Below are 17,385 nucleotides of genomic sequence, written 5' to 3' on the forward strand. Positions count from 1 at the left end.
CCTCACGGATGTGTGGCGTCATTTGAACCCCACGTCGAAGCACTACATGCACTACTCCGCCCCCCACGATAGCCTTTCGCGCATTGACTTCTTCTTCTTTCTAGGGGTGGGACTGGGCTCCATAGACAGGCTGGAAATTCTACCGAGAGGCATTTCTGACCACTCCCCGATATCCCTTCACCTTACTACCACAGAACAAAAGCGCGCTAGAGTGTACCCGATATATCCCAATTATCTGCAGATTCCTGGTATCAGGAAAAAACTTAAATTGACTACAACACACTACTTTAACGAGAACATGGGCTCGGTCACCTCACCATCAGTGCTCTGGGAGGCGTACAAAACGGTCCTACGAGGGGCATCCATATCGGCCATCACTGGGCATAAAAGGGAATCCAGAGCTGAACTTGCGAATTTAGAATTGGCACTGCACACGGCGAACACTGCCCATATGGCAGACCCCACCCCTAACACCGCACATGAGTTACAGCTCCGACAGCAGCAGCACCAAGCGCACCTCACCACGGTCACTAAAGGGCACCTAGCAAACACCCCACACCGCATATATGATGTGGGAGATAAGGCAGGGAAAATGCTGGCATGGCTGGACAAACGGGGCGGCAGTAACAAGGGGATACAACGACTATATGATGCTGAGGGCCAGCTGCAGACTCACCCGGAACGGATAGTACACACACTGGCGCGCCATTTCCAGGGGATATACACACCGACACGATCAGTCACGGAACAGGAGGCCCTGGCGTCGCTCAGAAACATTTCTATCCCTGTGCTCGCTCCTGAAGCACAGCAGGAACTTGATACAGACCTGACGGAGGGAGAGATCCAATTAGCGATACAGGCATTGCAGTCCGGCAAGGCTTTGGGTCCCAACGGAATTCCTGTGGAATGGTATAAGGCAGTGGATTCGGTACTGGCCAAGCCTCTCTTGGACATGTACAATGAAAGCGTGGAGACGGCTCTGCTTCCGCTCGATCAACGCACGGCCACTATCGTGGCCATTCCCAAACCAGCCAAGCCGCCGACAGACTGCGCCTCGTACCGGCCCATTTCATTGCTCAATACAGAAGCAAAGATCTTGGTGAAACTCCTGGCCAGTCGTCTGACCCAGCATCTGAGTACCCTCATACACCCCGATCAATCGGGCTTCATGCCTCACAGGAGCACAGCACTGAACCTACGGAGGGTGCATGGGGTGCTGGCACGGGCGCATCTTCTTACAGACCAAGCTGTGATACTTTCCCTAGACGCAAAAATGGCGTTTGACCTGGTGGAGTGGGAGTACCTGTTTGCTGTCCTGACCCGAATGGGATTCGGCCCAAAGTATCTTGCATGGGTGCGACTGCTCTACACCCTGCCAGTTGCGCAGGTGGTTGCGAATGGTCACATATCGTCACCCTTTCCACTGGGACGGGGAACCAAACAAGGGTGCCTGCTATCGCCCCTTCTATTTGCGTTGGTGCTGGAACCGTTGGCAATCATGCTCAGAGCGACGCCACTATTCCGAGGCATCACTTGGGAGGAAGGGTGGGAGGACAAGGTCTCCCTATATGCGGACGACATGCTGATCTACATGATCAAACCCAATGAAGGGGTCCCTGCCCTGTTGGCTCTCTGCGATGAACACGGCAAGGCTTCGGGCTACACCCTGAACTGGTCCAAGTCCATACTTTATGTACTCAAGGGCCCGGGTCCAGTGCTGCCGGCCGACTGTCCCCTAAAGATAACCACCACCTCATTTAAATACCTGGGTATTTTTGTGACTGCCGATGCTGCGGAGTTTTATACCGAGAACTTGCGGCCGCCTCTGCAACGCTTGCGTGCAGATGTCAGATACTGGGCTACACTACCGCTGACCCTCCTAGGACGAGCGGCACTCTATAAAATGATGGCTCTCCCAAGGTTTCTATATGTGCTTGAAAACTCCCCTTATATGGTGAGCCCGCGATACTTTCGACAGGTCGCGGCATTGGTTTCCAGTTTGCTATGGAGCAATGGCCCAGCACGAATAGCGCAGAATAAATTGGTAAAGAGCTGGTACGAGGGGGGGATCGCACTACCCAATCTCCAACTATATTACTGGGCGTCCCAGCTTAAGGTTGTTAATCATTGGATCCACGTCACACGGGAGGACCCCGCGTATAAGGCGGACTGGTCACAACTGGGGACTGAAGGCATGCTTTCAGTGCTATACAACCACCCACAAGTAAAGGCCTTAATTGGCCCAACGCTTCATACGGCGACGCTATGGCATGCAGCACAATCACGTCTGGGGTGGAAGGGTAAAATCACCAGGTTAACTCCGTTGTGGGACACTAAAACACTGGGAAACCTGCGGACATGTAAGGGGTTCACACGATGGGATACCATAGGGATCTCGGTGGTTGGGGACCTTTGGGACAAGGGCACGGTTGTTCCATTCCCACAGCTCCAACAGCTGTACGGCCTGGGTCCCTCTGAAACATACCGGTATGTGCAAATCCGACACGCTTTATTGCAGGCAATCCCACCAGACACCACACTCCCAGAATCATCACCTCTGGAAGACAGGTTACTGACCGAATTTATGGAGCAGAAGGCGACCTTACTCACGTACAAAAAACTGATTAATAACCTGCCAGACCCCACACAGAATCTTAAAGAAAAATGGGTGGGAGAACTGGGTGAAATGGATGATACTGAGTGGAACGAGGCGCTTGCCTCGCCGCGAGAAGTAGGCATTTCGGCCAGATTCCGCCTAGTGCAGCTTAAAATTTTACATCGCACCTACTACACCCGCACATTACTTCACAGAATACAAAGGGCACCTCACCCGTACTGCCTCAGGGGATGCGGGGAAGAGGGAACTCTGCTCCACACGCTATGGGAATGTCCTCAAATCAGGGAACTCTGGAGGCAGATTATGCGCAGAGTCTCACAGGCCGTCAATGTGTCTGTCCTGCCAGAACCCCGTAAGTGCTTGCTGAACATCTGGGACCCTACAGACCTAAACAGGTATGGACAACTATGGGTCACGCTGGCGGTGACAGTGGCCAAACGAGACATTGCACAGAGGTGGGGTGCCCCGGAGTTGCCAACGGTGGCAGGGTGGATAAGGAATATGGACCTCCTAATGGTAAAGGAAAGAGCAGTTTATGTGTTAAGGGCATGCCCCCGCAAGTGGAATAAGGTGTGGACACCATGGAACAAATATAGGGGAGAACCATGTGAGCCCCTGCCGGAAGGTGAGGACTCAGAATCAGAGGATGACGAGGACTAGCAGAAAAGGGTATGCCAGCACAATGATGGGGGAAGTCGGGAGAATGCGGGAACACAACGCTACCTTAGGCGCGATGTTGAATAAATGTACCTGTAGAAGACTATGTAGATGAACGCATTCAATTGCTCAATGATGACCATAGTTGGGTTTTAATGTTTTTGTTTTTCTAAAACTTCAAATTGTTAGTCTCAGATGACTATTCAGAAATGTATTGTCAGGAAATGACTTATGGACAAGAAGCAAAACTGGGCCGCGATCTAACTATGCTTGTTACTCCTAACTGCTCCACTACATGACCGTGGCAGACATTGATAGTTATGGACACACGATATATTTTGTTCTTTTCTCCTGCTTACACTTACTAATGGTATGTAAATGCACCTAACGAATGAAACTATGACTATCTCTTTTTGAACTCCTGACAATAAAGAATTTAAAAAAAAAAAAAAAAAGCAGCGCTAACCGCGGTTAGCGCTGCTTTTTTTACACCTGGTATTTTCCTGACTTAGCCATGATATCCTATGGAAAGTGGATATCATGGCTACGTTTGTGAACCCCTATCATCAAGCTAGCGCCAAACTTCGAGAGATTATCGTTGGTTTTCCAGTTATAATCTCTCATTTGGCAGTTAGCGCAAGGATTTTTATCACTTCTGAGATAAACCTTGCTAATAGCAAGTTATCTCTGTGATAATTTCCGGCGATGCTTAGCGTTAAAAAATTTGTTGCTAAGCCTCGTTAGCGATAACTAGTCTGTCCTCCATATTAGTTAATATGATTGCTAATGGTTTCAAAAGAGCTGTGACGGTTTGCTCCAGCTTTTCCCAAAAGGCACCATGATCCATAGCCGGTATACAGCTGTTTACTGCCCCAACAACCGGGCACAAAGCAAATTCTTGTTTCAACTCACTCCCCCCAGTACAAATGTCAAACTGCAGGCTATAACCATACTATAGCAAAAAACATAAATTGAAAACGTTGTTGATAAGTGCATCAACGAGTCCATAGTTGGGGCTATTTTCAATGGGGCATATGTAGTTCGGCTTAATCTCTACAATATTCTTTTACTGTATGGATTTGACTCATTGACCCATTAACTTTCAAAGGGTTAAACAATTAATTTAGGATGCAAAGTACAGATTTAAAATCTTGCGGTCTTGTTCTTCTGATAAATGATCATTCATGAACACGGAACATAGCATTACCTGCACTGAGTAAATATGCAGTGTGTACTATCTCTGAACAAGTATCTGCCTTGTGCTTGTATGCCTCTTAAAACATTTAAGGAAAACTCTGCCTTTCCTTAAATAGAATATAAAAATATGGGCCATATCATCAATTGAATATTAGCTCTAGACTGGACTATGTCAACTCTTTATACCTCAGTATATCTGATTATTTGTTTCACAGGATGCAGATGATCCGGAATCATGCTGCTTGCCTTGTATTAGAAGCTGTCAGATTTAATAATGCCCATCCTCTTATTCAACCGCGACACAAACTCCCTATCCGTGAGTGCATCCACTTTAAGACATTATGTGCCATTCATAGCGGGCTCTCTGAATACTCTCTTTTGTTCATACAGAAATGGATCAAAACCTACGTGTCCTTTAAAGTCTGGTTATCTTCAATGGCTCATTGGCTGAAGAGCTCTAATTTTGCCAAAAACAGACGTGGAGGTGCAGTCTCTCTGCCAGATCCACCTGACAGTGATACTCTTTATCAGCCAATTTGAAATCAATAGTCTAGGTAATTTTAAACATGAGGAAAAACGTGTATTCGAATATACTTTATTCCTGTCTTTTTGCTTTCTGATAGGTAATATTGACCTTTTCAGTACCACAAACTTTTATGTGCACTTTATATATGTATACATTAATTCCTTTAGCACATACATACCATTGATGGCCCTTCCTCCACAAGGAAGGGATAAGTGGTACCCCACTCTCCATGCCCATCTTTGGTGCCTGATGTTAGAAATTATGGAAGCCTTTGGCTTAGAAATGTAATGAAGAGGGATCCAACATATTGGAACGCTCTACTTCTACTGAATAAGTCCACATATTTTAAAGGTTATTTAACCCGTTAACTGCGCCCATCGGCCAACGGCCGTCGCAAGCACTACCTTGGTAGTTCTGTGCACGTCCGTTTTCCGACGCGGCCCCGCCCCGCAATAGAACGCCTGCACCGCTGCGGAATTGCCTCCGAGGTAAACGGGTTAAATCACACAAAGTCACTGAAGATTTTAATTCAAGACCATGGATACTAAAATACACTGCAATTTCAAAAGGAAAAATTAATTTCTTTTTCATTAAAAAAACAAATTCTGGACCAAGCCTGCCAAGAAAAGTGAAGACTGTACAAGAACAATCAGAAAAATCGATAGTTATTACTCATACCTGCTCTCCATAGACAGAATTTGACACTCATATCTAAAAATTCTAGTTGTTCGAAAACATCCACAGAGAAATTCACATTGAAATAGCAAGTACAAAGCATATCTATTGTTAGGGACAGTTGGGAGCAAATGAATCATGAGAGAACTATGCCTTTCAATTTGCACATCTGCCACATCACAAACATCATACACCAAGTCAAAATAGTCTGGCAAACCCTCACATTCATATCTGCAGACTGTATAAAAGTCCAGATGCAAGAATCATCACAGTTCCCTCAAGCAACTGCACAGAGAGTAAAGTGTAGGGCTATGGTGGCAATGGTAGCTAGTAAGAAGAGGTTGACCATGTTGACATGAAGTTCCAACTGGAACCTTGCCCTGTGTTCTAAGGGGTTTTGCTGCAGCGTTGTTGGAATTAAATTCTTGATATCTACTGAGACTGGCAATTTCTGGATTCAATTTTGATACTGAAGGTCAAAAGCTGCTGGAGATTTTTTGTTTCTCTGTGTGCTTCTCTAGGTGATTCGTAGCATGGTGGCACTTGTCCTGTGTTAGCTAATGTAAGTAGATTATTGGTGCTAGTAATGTAAATTCTGCCTGCCAAGCACAGTGAAGGTTGAGATCCCTTGCCTTCGGATGAATGCCTGTGGATACTGTTCCTGTTTGTGCCGAATGCCCTACCAATCTGATTAGAGTTGTGCATGTGTGAGAGTGGAGTGTAGCATACAGAAAAGCGGGTGATGTTGGGCCTGTGTTGAGATGTGGCATCCTGGTTGTACCGCAAGTCTCAAGATCTTGTCCTGGCTCATGTAAACTCTGGGTTGTGGAGATTAGCACATTTCTTTGCACAAAGTTCTATGCCTGCGTTTATACTATTGCCTGCAAGGGTTGAGGTGTAGGGTTGATGTATGTGTGGAGGACAAATTTGTACTTTGTATGACACTTCTTGCCTCACCTTAACTAATTTAGCCATGTTTATGAAGGTGGTAGTACTTGCGTGTTCAATACAATGAGCCCTTGTGTGCTTTAGATGTTGGAACATATTTGTTAAGAAGAGCTTCATCAAGGTGTTAAAATATTGATTTTTTATTTATTGTAGTTGTAGTTGTATCCACTATCCTGGACTCAACTGCTATGAGGCAAAGACACTCCCACATGGCATCCTAAGCATTGTGCGTGCAACAGGATTGATTTGGGTAAAGGTCAGTTGGTACTGGTGCAGTGATGCAATACGGGCATCACTGTTTCAGGCAATAGTGTTTGTGTGTGTCTGTGTATAAATGTTGTCCTTTATACTTATGTTTCTGTACTTCCAAATTTAAGTGGAACCATCTACACCTGTGCGCCTTTGTTCATATAGGCTATTGTATGAAAAAGTTTTTCGGTAATATTTTCAGAGGTGTATTTGTGAAGTTGTATCCACTGGGGTTTTGTAGTTCTTTTAAATCTGATTGACTTTCGTATGGATTTTACCATCTTGCTAATTGTTTAGTTGCAAGAGGTCTGCTTTTGGACTTCTGGTTTCTGTTTGGGAAAGACAATTTTCATCACTTACAAATGCTGAACAACCCAATTTTTTGTCTTTCTTAATTTGGACCAATAATCTTTACTCTCTAGCAACATTGGACCAGTATACTTTCTCTAAATTCTGCCAAAACATTCAAGTAAGGATATCAGATAATCCAATACCCAATTCTATTTTTGTTTTTCTTTTTTTTTTTAGTCAGCAAACAGCCACATCTCTTCAATTACAACATAAATATCCAGCATCCATGTGAATACAGCAAGGGAAGGATACAAAAAAAAAGAAGGTACATTAATTTATAAATTCATAACCAATTAGCCAACGGAGACCAGAGCTTCTGTCCAAATGCCTTTTTCCTTATTCCCTTTGTTTTGATGCAGCAGTCTCTAAATAAAATATTGAGAGCAATCTTGATTGCCAATTACTAAAAACTGGTGGTTCAACAACTAACCAATGAGTTGTAACACACAAACGAAAAATTGAAGTACAAATAAATAAAAAACCCTCCTCTGCTAATGTTCTATTTCTGGTTAGATCTGTCTGACTGCCCATGATTATCAATTCCGTTGAAAGCTGAACCTGTATCCCCAAACTGCCATTCAAAAAATATTCCACATCGCTAATAAACTTATTTAGTTTGGGGCACATAAAAAACATATGGGCCGAATTTGCTGCCCTGAATCCACACCGACTGCATTTGTCTCCATTCCCAGATTTCAATTTGGCCAACTTCGCTGGTGTATAATACAAATCAAATAATGACATAAAATGCTGGCTTTTTAAAGAACCATTAAGTAACACTTTCCTTGATATTTCAATTGTTCTTGCTAGGTCCAATCCTTGAACAGACAGTTTTCTTTGCCATTTATCCTCCCATACTTCTATATCATCCTCTAATTTTTTAGCAAAGAATTGATAAATTGGACCATATTTACTTTTTGTTCTAATTATTTCAATAATACTAACTTTTTCAGTCATTATCTGGTTTTGTATTTTCCTTTGATCCAAGAAACTTCTTAACTGTAAATATTTAAAAGAATCTGTCCTTTCCAAATTATAATTCTGTTGTAAATAAAGAAAAGGGAGTATCTGGTTTCCTTGAAATAGGTCTCCTAATATGCGTATCCCTGCTGCACCCCACCTGGTCATTACCTTATCTCTAAATATACTTGGTAATAAGAGACAACTATTAAGAGGCGTATAATAATTCAAATTTAAAATCAGACCTAACCTGCTTTTAATTTTCCTCCAATTTTCATACGCCCCCCACACAATTTTAATTTTTTTCTTTTTATAGTAACTGGGCTCTATTTCTCAAACCAGATATTGCTTAGCCTCCTCACCAAGTACCATTTCATAAATTGATGGCCTAGTTGCTTCTTCTATTATAGCACCTTGAATGATCAAAACGCCCATATGTTTTAATAATGCCGCCGAATAATACAACCAAAAACTAGGAATCCCCCATCCCCCTCTCTCTCTAGGTAATATGCACCACTTCAGCGCTCTCCTAGACCTACGGTAACTCCAGAGAAACCTAGAGCACATTCTATTAGTCTTGACAAAAAAAGATGTAGGAAAGAGGAGAGGATTATTGTACGAAATAATATACAAAAACTTCAGAAAAATTAACATCTTTAAAACGTTGCTCCGACCATATAACGATAGATGAAGATTATTCAACCTCTCCAATGTTTTATTTGCCGAGCTTAGAATAGGATCTACATTTATCTGTACTATTTCATCCACTTGTGCGGAAATCTTCATGCCCAAATAGAGAGCTTCGGATACAAAGCTGAATTAGCTGAGTTTTAGAGATGTTTAATTTGTGACCAGAATGCTCGCCAAATTCTTCAGCTGCTTCCATATTTTTTTGAAATGAGGATTTAATGTCTGATGTTACAACAGCAATGTCATCCGCATATGCAAATACTTTGTACTCCACCTGATTTATCTGAACTGGAGTAATTCGAACTTCTGCCTCTAGTTTATTTTAAAAAGTTTCAATGTATAAAGAAAATAGCAGGGGAGAACAGGGACATCCTTGCCTTGTCCCACGTGTTATTATAACGTTCTTGGAAAAATCCCCCGCTATCCGAATGAACGCCTTCTGTTTAAAGTACAGAGCTTGAATTGCTTTGATAGAGTCCCTTGGAAATCCCTTCCAGATTAAGATAAGCCATAAAAAATTACAAGAAACCCTATAAAAGGCTTTTTCCACATCTAATAAAGCAACCGCTAAAGGAGAATGCAAAATTTCCTAGCTAACGTGCAGGAAAGTTTCAATTCTATTAAGGAGGCGGAGGCGAGGATTAGGCTTTTCTTTCTTGCTTTATTTCCTCCGGCAGCATTTCCAAAGGTTCCAACATCAAAAAACAAACATCATTTCCCATGAACACAGGGAAAAATTAAACATAGAAAATGTCCGATCATCATCCTCCAATCACATGTCAGGAAGCCTCACATCCTCCTCTGCAGGCGCTCTATCTTCCTCTTTCTTTCTGCGACCCCTCACGGCAGTCTTCTACTCTATTCCTGCTTGCCCGTCTCTGAACTTACGGCAAAGGGTCAATTTGTCATATCGGTAACATAAACCCGTGAACAAATTCACAATAAGTCACTCTTGTCATCAGAGGAAACCATCAAAACAGCTCACGAAATAATCAACTATCATAAATCGATCACCCACCATACCAATGAGGAATTTGGGAGGGTCCGAATGAACATCGGGTGGGCTGATCCTCGCCTCCACCTCCTTTATAGAATTGAAACTTTCCTGCACGTTACCTAGGAAATTTTGCATTCTATGTCAGGGGCGGAGGCTTCTGATTAGGCTAGTTTAAAGCTTGTCCACCACCAAAGAGCCCAGGGAGACCACCGGCTTAAAGTAAAACCTCTTGAAGGTTGAATCTGAGGACCAGTCTGCTGCATTGAGGATATCCTCGAGTCTTGCTCACAGACTGAAGGCCTTGGACGCCATTGCCCCTCTCACTGAATGAGCACCAAAGCGGGAAATATCTAAACCAGCCTCCTGCATGACCCACCGGATCCATCTGGCAATAGTCGGTGATGAAACCGCCCCATGTGGATTTGTGAGTGCAATAAACAATTGCCTGACACCCTGTGGGCGTATATCTACTGTGGCGACCTCATAGGCCTTAAGCGCACACACAACTTCGGGACATCAGGAAAGGCCGGATAAGATACCAAACGAGAATTGCACTTAGTGCGTCTAGAAATGGGAAAAGTCACCCCTTCCGGGGTGAAAACCCGACCTGTGAGATCTAATGCTCTCACATCCGAGACTCTCCGACAAGAAATCAAACATAACAACATTGCAAGTTTTGCCGACATTTGTTTCCTGGATAAATACTTATTAGAAGGCCACGATCGAAACAGGTTCATGACCTTATTCACATCCCATAGGACCGAGTAGCGGGGCTCTGGAGGGACCGACAACCTGATGCCTCTCAACAATTTACATACCAAGGGATGCTCACCAACCGGGTGATTATCCACTGGCACATGACCTGCTGAAATGGCGGACCGAAAGGTATTAATCGACCTATAGGCCAAGCCATCCTTTGCCAGCGAGGCTAGGAAATTAAGGACGTGGACAACGTCCGCCCCCAATGGATCCACCTGCCGTCGCAGACACCACCGGCCCCAGCGGGACCAATCTGATCTGTACCTCTTATTGGTGCTTTCAGCCCAGGACTTCTCGAGTAAGGTGGCAGCCTCACGCGAAAGGCCTGAGACTTGCCAGCGTCGCCTGTAACCATCCAGGCCATCAGGCGCAGGCTGCCCATTACTAGAAGATGGTGAGGATTCCCTTGAGGGTCCCTGAGGAGATCGGGACAGAGGGGTAGAGGGATTGGAAAATCCCAGGAAAGTTCCATCAGAACCGGAAACCAGGCTTGTGACCTCCATATCGGGGTGATCACCACCAGGTTCACCTGCTGCCTCCTCACTTGCGTGGACAACCTCATGATCATTGCTAAGGGGGGAAACGCATACCCCCGCTCCTCGCTCCAATCCTGGAGGAAGGCATCCACTGCCAGGGCCCCCGGATCCGGCCGCCAACTGTAATACCGTTCCAACTGGGCGTCCAGGCGCGAGGCAAAGAGATCCACTGAGAACGGACCCCACCGGCTCTGATTGGCCCTGAAGATTCCCGCTTGAAGTTGCCACAAACTGGTGTCTTTCCAGTGGCGCGAGCACCAGTCCTCCACCTGATTGGATGCTCCCGGTAAGTGCTCTGCTGACAGGGATATCTGGTTGGACAGACAATATTCCCAGAGGTCGCATGCGAGATTGGACAACGCTTGAGAACGAGTCCCCCACGAGATGGTTGATGTAGCGCACCACCGCCACATTGGCCATCTTGAGCAGAACACAACTCTGTACCACATCCTTCGTCCAGCATTTCACCGCGAACGAGCCTGCCATCAGCTCCAGGCAATTGATATGAAGAGCCTTTTCTGAAGACGACCATCTTCCGCCTGTAGACACATCGCAACAGCGAGCTCCCCAGCCCGACCCGCTGGCGTCGGATTCTATGATCAGGTCTGGCTTGGACCCAAATATTGCACGACCGTTCCAAGCCTCCATGTGATCGATCCACCATCGCAGCTCTATCCGGGACTCGTCCGTGAGGGGGATGACTTGCGAATAGGTAATACCTTTCCTCAAATGGAAGGCCTTGAGACGTTGAAGGGCTCTGTAGTGCAAAGGCCCCGGGAAAATCGCCTGGATCGAGGACGATAATAGGCCGACCACCCTGGCTAGGTGGCGCAATTGAATCGTGGGCCTCGCAAGAGTCCGCCTCAGCTCGTGTCGGATCTTGGACAATTTCCTCGAGGGCAAGGATAGGCGACCCCTAACTCAAATGACGTCAATTCTAAGGGAGCTGTGTATAAATCTTGATAGAATTTGTGAAACGCTTCCAGAACCCCACCCTTAGTTTGTTGCATAGTCCCATTTGAATCCACCACGTTTTCAATCTCATTAAAAACTGATTGCTGCCGAAGTCTTTTTGCTAAAGTTCTACCCGTATTTTCGCTAAATTCATATGCTTGTTCCTTATATTGATTATATTTAAGGGCAATTTGATCTGCAATATTAGAATAAGCCATAGCTCTTTTAATTGTTAGATCTCTCTGGGCTATACCGATGTCTTGGTCTAGTCTGCTTGCTTTGGCAAGATTATATTCTGCCGCCATAACCAGATCACAATCATGCTTATGCTTAGCTACCCTCTTCTTCCATCTCCCATTAAAGTAGCTAATAGTTTCCCCCCTGATTATCGCATTAAAGGCGTCCCATACAATCTGGTTCGAAGCGGTCTTTTTATTGAATTCAAAAAATTCCTGTATTACTTTAACCATGTGTTGACAATAATTTTCATCCATTATTAAATTCCTCTCAAAAGACCATTGTTGTTTCTTCTCCTGTGTATGCCTACCAAGAGTTAATTCAAACATTAGGGGATTATGGTCGGAAACCAGCTTAGGAAGAATTTCTATCTTAAGTTTACCAACCATTTGCTGTGAGACAAAGAAATAATCGAGTTGTACCGATATTTTATGCGGGGCAGAAAAAAATGTGTGTCCAGGCACTCCTGGGATGTATATTCCGAACATCCTTGAGTCCATGCTCATCTGCTAAATCCCTCAGTGCCCTAAAAGTCAGGTACTTCCTTCCAGAATACCTCGTGTTCCCTCTAATAGCAAAATCCGCCTCCAGGTGTATGTTCAAGTCCCCACTAATAATCACTGGTTGGGGCCAATGCGCGAATTCAAAATTAATAGAGTTCAAGAGCTCGGCATCATTCACATTTGGTCCATATAGTGTACATAACGTAAATCTATGCTGATTAGTCTTGCATTCTACAATGGCCCAGCGTCCCCATTTGTCTGCCAAACTCTTTATACACTTCACCGTTCCCCGTCTAATTAGGATAGCCACACCTTTTTTAATACCCGTTTGTTTTGAGCATACCACTAGCTCCAACCCTAAATTTTGCATCAATCCTCGTTTCCCCCACGCAATATGTGTTTCTTGCAAACACAAAATATGAACTCGAGATATTGTACGATTTTAGCCAATACATCTCTCTTCTTTCGGTCATTGAGCCCACAGATATTAAGTGTACATATCCTTAATTTCCTATCCATTATCTAAAAGAAAAATCAGAACATAAACATACAGGAAGTTAATAATCTGAGTATGATCAGTTCTCTTTGCCTCTTTTATATAACTGTTCTTCAAGCGGCGTAATTCAAAAATAATCGAAACAAATACAAAAATAAGCATGGCTGCTGCTGACTTTTCACCCCCCCCTCCACCACTCACCCTTCCCCTGCACCACCCCAACCTCCTCCCTCCCCTCACTACCCTGCCCACCCCCCTCCTACTCCTGCAACCCACCATATGAGGCACAGGGACAATCAGTCCCTGAAAATATGGAGTGCCGCCTCCCACCCCTTTTCCGAGGTCCGGAAGGAAAAATAAACAATACCTTAAATCAAACTAGATTTCACTTGAAGCATGGTACTCACACAGACAATCAAAAACATTGAAATCCATTGCCAATTATAAAGCCCTATCATATTTATAAAGACATCAGATATTCTTTTGCTTCAATTTCCGAAAAAAAGACCCAATTCTTAATGTCAAGCTTTGTCTTCACAAATATTGCTTGCAGCTGCAAAAGTTATACAGTAGCAACGTAAGTGAACTATTACAAAAGCTCTCAAAGTTCATTACACGGTTGAATAATAACCTAGGGTTGTAGCACTAGGTCCTTGATGAGCTGGAGTTATCTGGTAGTAATACCTTTAAGAAACCTAGGTTCTGGTGTATAAAGCCATTTTGTGGTTGCAAAGCCTTTCACATTCACAAAATGGCTACTTGCTATGCACTAAACCCATTACTCGAATCTATACCAAGTTGCTGAATCTCAAAATGGGTTTAAAACCCATAACAAATCGCTATTTCAAATGGATGTGTTCAGCGTATCAAAATCCAAAAGAATTTTGTTACAGATGTACTCAATGTCTTGTGCCCAAAAGCTGGTGGCAAAACATTAAAATTGTACCTACACCACATAGGAGGTGTTAACTCATTCACAATTGATTGATGAGTAGTGTCAACTCTCAGACAAAACAACAAACTTACATTTCTTTTTTAATGCAGACCTACTTCCTTTAAGGAAAACAAAATGCATTTTGTTTAAAAAAGATGACCTTATTTAAAATTCGATAACGGGCATGGGATTTTGCAGTGTTTTGAAATCTCTGCCAACCCCCTGCAGGCCACCATTCCCGTGATAGCATTCTATCGTAGTGAGTTGCAATTTACAACCTATTTCATGAATGTTGATGTGGTAGGTAATGCAACACGATTAGGACATTTGTGAACCGACCTATTAGTGCATAGATTGGTTTGCAAGATCATTTGCCTTTCGCAAAGTTACAGAGAATAATCTGCGATCTTTTTATGTATAGAAATTTCGCACTAGGTCTCTGTTATGTGTAGTTCTGTATATTATTTTATACACTATGCATCGAAAGACTTAACTTCAAGAAACAATTTAATTATGCAAAAAACAACTGTCAAAATGAGGATTTAAAGGAAATTCAAAGTAAGGGATTAACTTTATTAAAACATTTCGTTTGACCTGAAGCATTTGGAAACATACATGCTAAAATAAGATAAATGTTAAGATCTTGTTCATACCTTCCAGCGTCTGTGTAGTGTGGCATATTCATAAGTGATTTTCGATCTGGGCTTTCTTCGTAATTTTTACAGCCGATGCATTTGCAGATTGAGGAACACATGATTTTAGCCTGATGAAGAAATTTTACTTATTATACAAAAAGTAGAAAGGTGAACAAGAGGTAAAGCTTTTACATACTGAAGTTGATTATTCTAAATCCAACCACCCTATCATTATGATAATGTAGAAAACGAGGGTGGGTCGTGTAACTTACACCATGCTGTATCTCGTACTAATAGGAAGAAGATCATCCTTTTTGCTGCACATCTGCCATAACTGGCAAGCAAACAAGGAACAGAGGCAGGATGTATGCTCAAAGGGAATGGAGAAGAAGACTGAAAGTAAGAGTGGGGGGATTGGGAAAGGAAGCAAGAGGAAGAGACCGAAACAGATGACTAGGCCAAATTAGTCCATATATTTGGTGCTCAGTCTAGCCATGAAAAGAAATGGAATCAACGATGCACTTGAGTACGGTGTAATATACTCAGGGCTGCAATAGAAACTGAAACAAGCCTTGCTAAGCAAATGTCATATCAGACCCACACTTCACTATGCCGGAGAGGTCAGTGAAAAAGTCTTTCCCTCTACAAGGGTTTAGAGGCTGTTATTCAGCTTGTTTTTTGTTTTGAACAAATCACCAAAAAAGGGCATAATACCATAATATTTGTCAAATATATTGGCTATAGCAATAGGAATTACAGGGGATTCTGATGGGTAGGTTATAAAAAAATGCAATACCACGGAGTGTGCTTGAGTACTCAAGAGCAACATTTCTCCAAATAAACAAAGCATCTGCCTAAAAAGGGAACACTGTGCCAGATTGAAAAAAAACTTGTTTGCACAGCAAATGTGTGTGTACTTAGTTCATACTGTGAGGCAAAAATAGTCATACACGCATACAGAATCCTCTGTCAGGAACAGTCTTAAAACTCTGTCACAGGCGATAATACTCATCATCTCTAAGATATTTTCCAGGATGGGTCATGGTAGCACATGCATTCCTAAAAACATCCCTCTAGCTTCCAGCCCATTGGTACCTGAATGTTCAGTCCAACAATGCATTGCATTAAATCAAAAGCTATGTTGTGTACCCAGATCAGCTTGTCTAGTCCAAGAGTCTTATGAGGTTAATTTGTAGATCTATAGATTCAGACATTTATCATGGACCAAAAGGACAAGCTCATTGAACTTAAGAGCAAGATTTCCATTTCATGATATGTTAGAAGGAGAGTACCATGTAAGGAAATATATGACTTTTTTATAAATGTGCACACATGAGCACAAAGTGTTGCGTGGCCCAAATTGGGTGATGTCCCCTAGTCACAGCTTCACCCCATACAGGGTTGTAAGATTCAAAAAAACAAGAAAGCTCAATATTTTCAATGTTCCAAGATTTTATGTATTCTTCAATCTTGTTCAATGTAATTTCATGGTTTCTATGTTTATATCTTGCATTTTCAAAGTAAAGTATTGGGCATCCAGCTATGTGTCCAAAAACACATTCATATCCAATGCAGTTCGGCTGTTCAAGCCTTCATCAGGGATATAGGTTCTACAATCAAAATAAATGAATCATACATGAGGGTACATAGGAAAAATATATCTTTTCAATGGTTAAAGCAAAAATGATGATCATTGTGTATTAAAGCTATGTATCTACAACCAATGGATCAAGGTGTTCAGGTAGTATCAGAGTGAAGGTGAAGAGCACGAGTGATGTGAAGTCCCCATATGTCTATTCTATTCAATTGCTGTGGTGAGAACAGACGATACGCCCACAGTGTGATCACAAAAAATATTAACCAAGTGCATCCCCAAATAGAAGAAAACAGTGTATTCTCGATAATGATGTGATTAAACGCGTTCTCAATCTCCCGTTCGGTGCATATACGGCGGTTGTTAAAAAGCGGTCTATCCCTACTGCGTATCACGAGAAGGAATACAACTTACACGCAAGAAAACTTCGATCCTCTCTAAGAAACGCCGTTAATCCGAAGGTATCGGCGGCGTGTAAAGCCGCGTTATCTCTTCTGGTTCTGACATCAAAGTAGGACTTTTAGACCTGACATCATTGGCTTGAGTCTCACCTCCATGTTTTTCTGTTTGCCTCCTCTGTTTACGATGTTTTTGCTGGTATATCGCTCTGGGCACTGCGTCACTGCTAATCAGTGCCGCGGTGCAAGTGCTCCCTATGTTAAAGTACTGTATTGATTGAATTCCATGTTTGGCTTATTTGGTTTACTGTCAGTCCCTAGTCTAGTGCACGCGGAGTGCCAGGGCTTGTAAATACAAATGCCGCTAGTGGGCTTGCAGCACGTGTTGTGCCACCCACACGAGCGGCCTAGTAAACGTATGTCTACGGGTCTGTCATTGCGAGACCTACGTGCAATCTCGTACTGTCACGCG

At 43.3% G+C, this 17,385-nt stretch overlaps 1 protein-coding gene across 1 annotated transcript in view; it reads right to left on the reverse strand.

The window, feature by feature from the left end:
- TESMIN (testis expressed metallothionein like protein) overlaps positions 1–17,385 on the reverse strand; it is a 1,691,460-nt gene that overhangs the window by 222,230 nt on the left and 1,451,845 nt on the right. The window contains exon 12 of the mRNA XM_086958946.1: positions 14,940–15,049. Coding sequence (XP_086815072.1) covers positions 14,940–15,049 — 110 coding nt within the window. The remainder of the gene's footprint in view (positions 1–14,939; positions 15,050–17,385) is intronic.

The sequence above is a fragment of the Lissotriton vulgaris genome, chromosome 2_1 (assembly GCF_964263255.1).
Source record: "Lissotriton vulgaris chromosome 2_1, aLisVul1.2, whole genome shotgun sequence".
Classification (NCBI taxonomy): Eukaryota; Metazoa; Chordata; class Amphibia; order Caudata; family Salamandridae; genus Lissotriton; species Lissotriton vulgaris.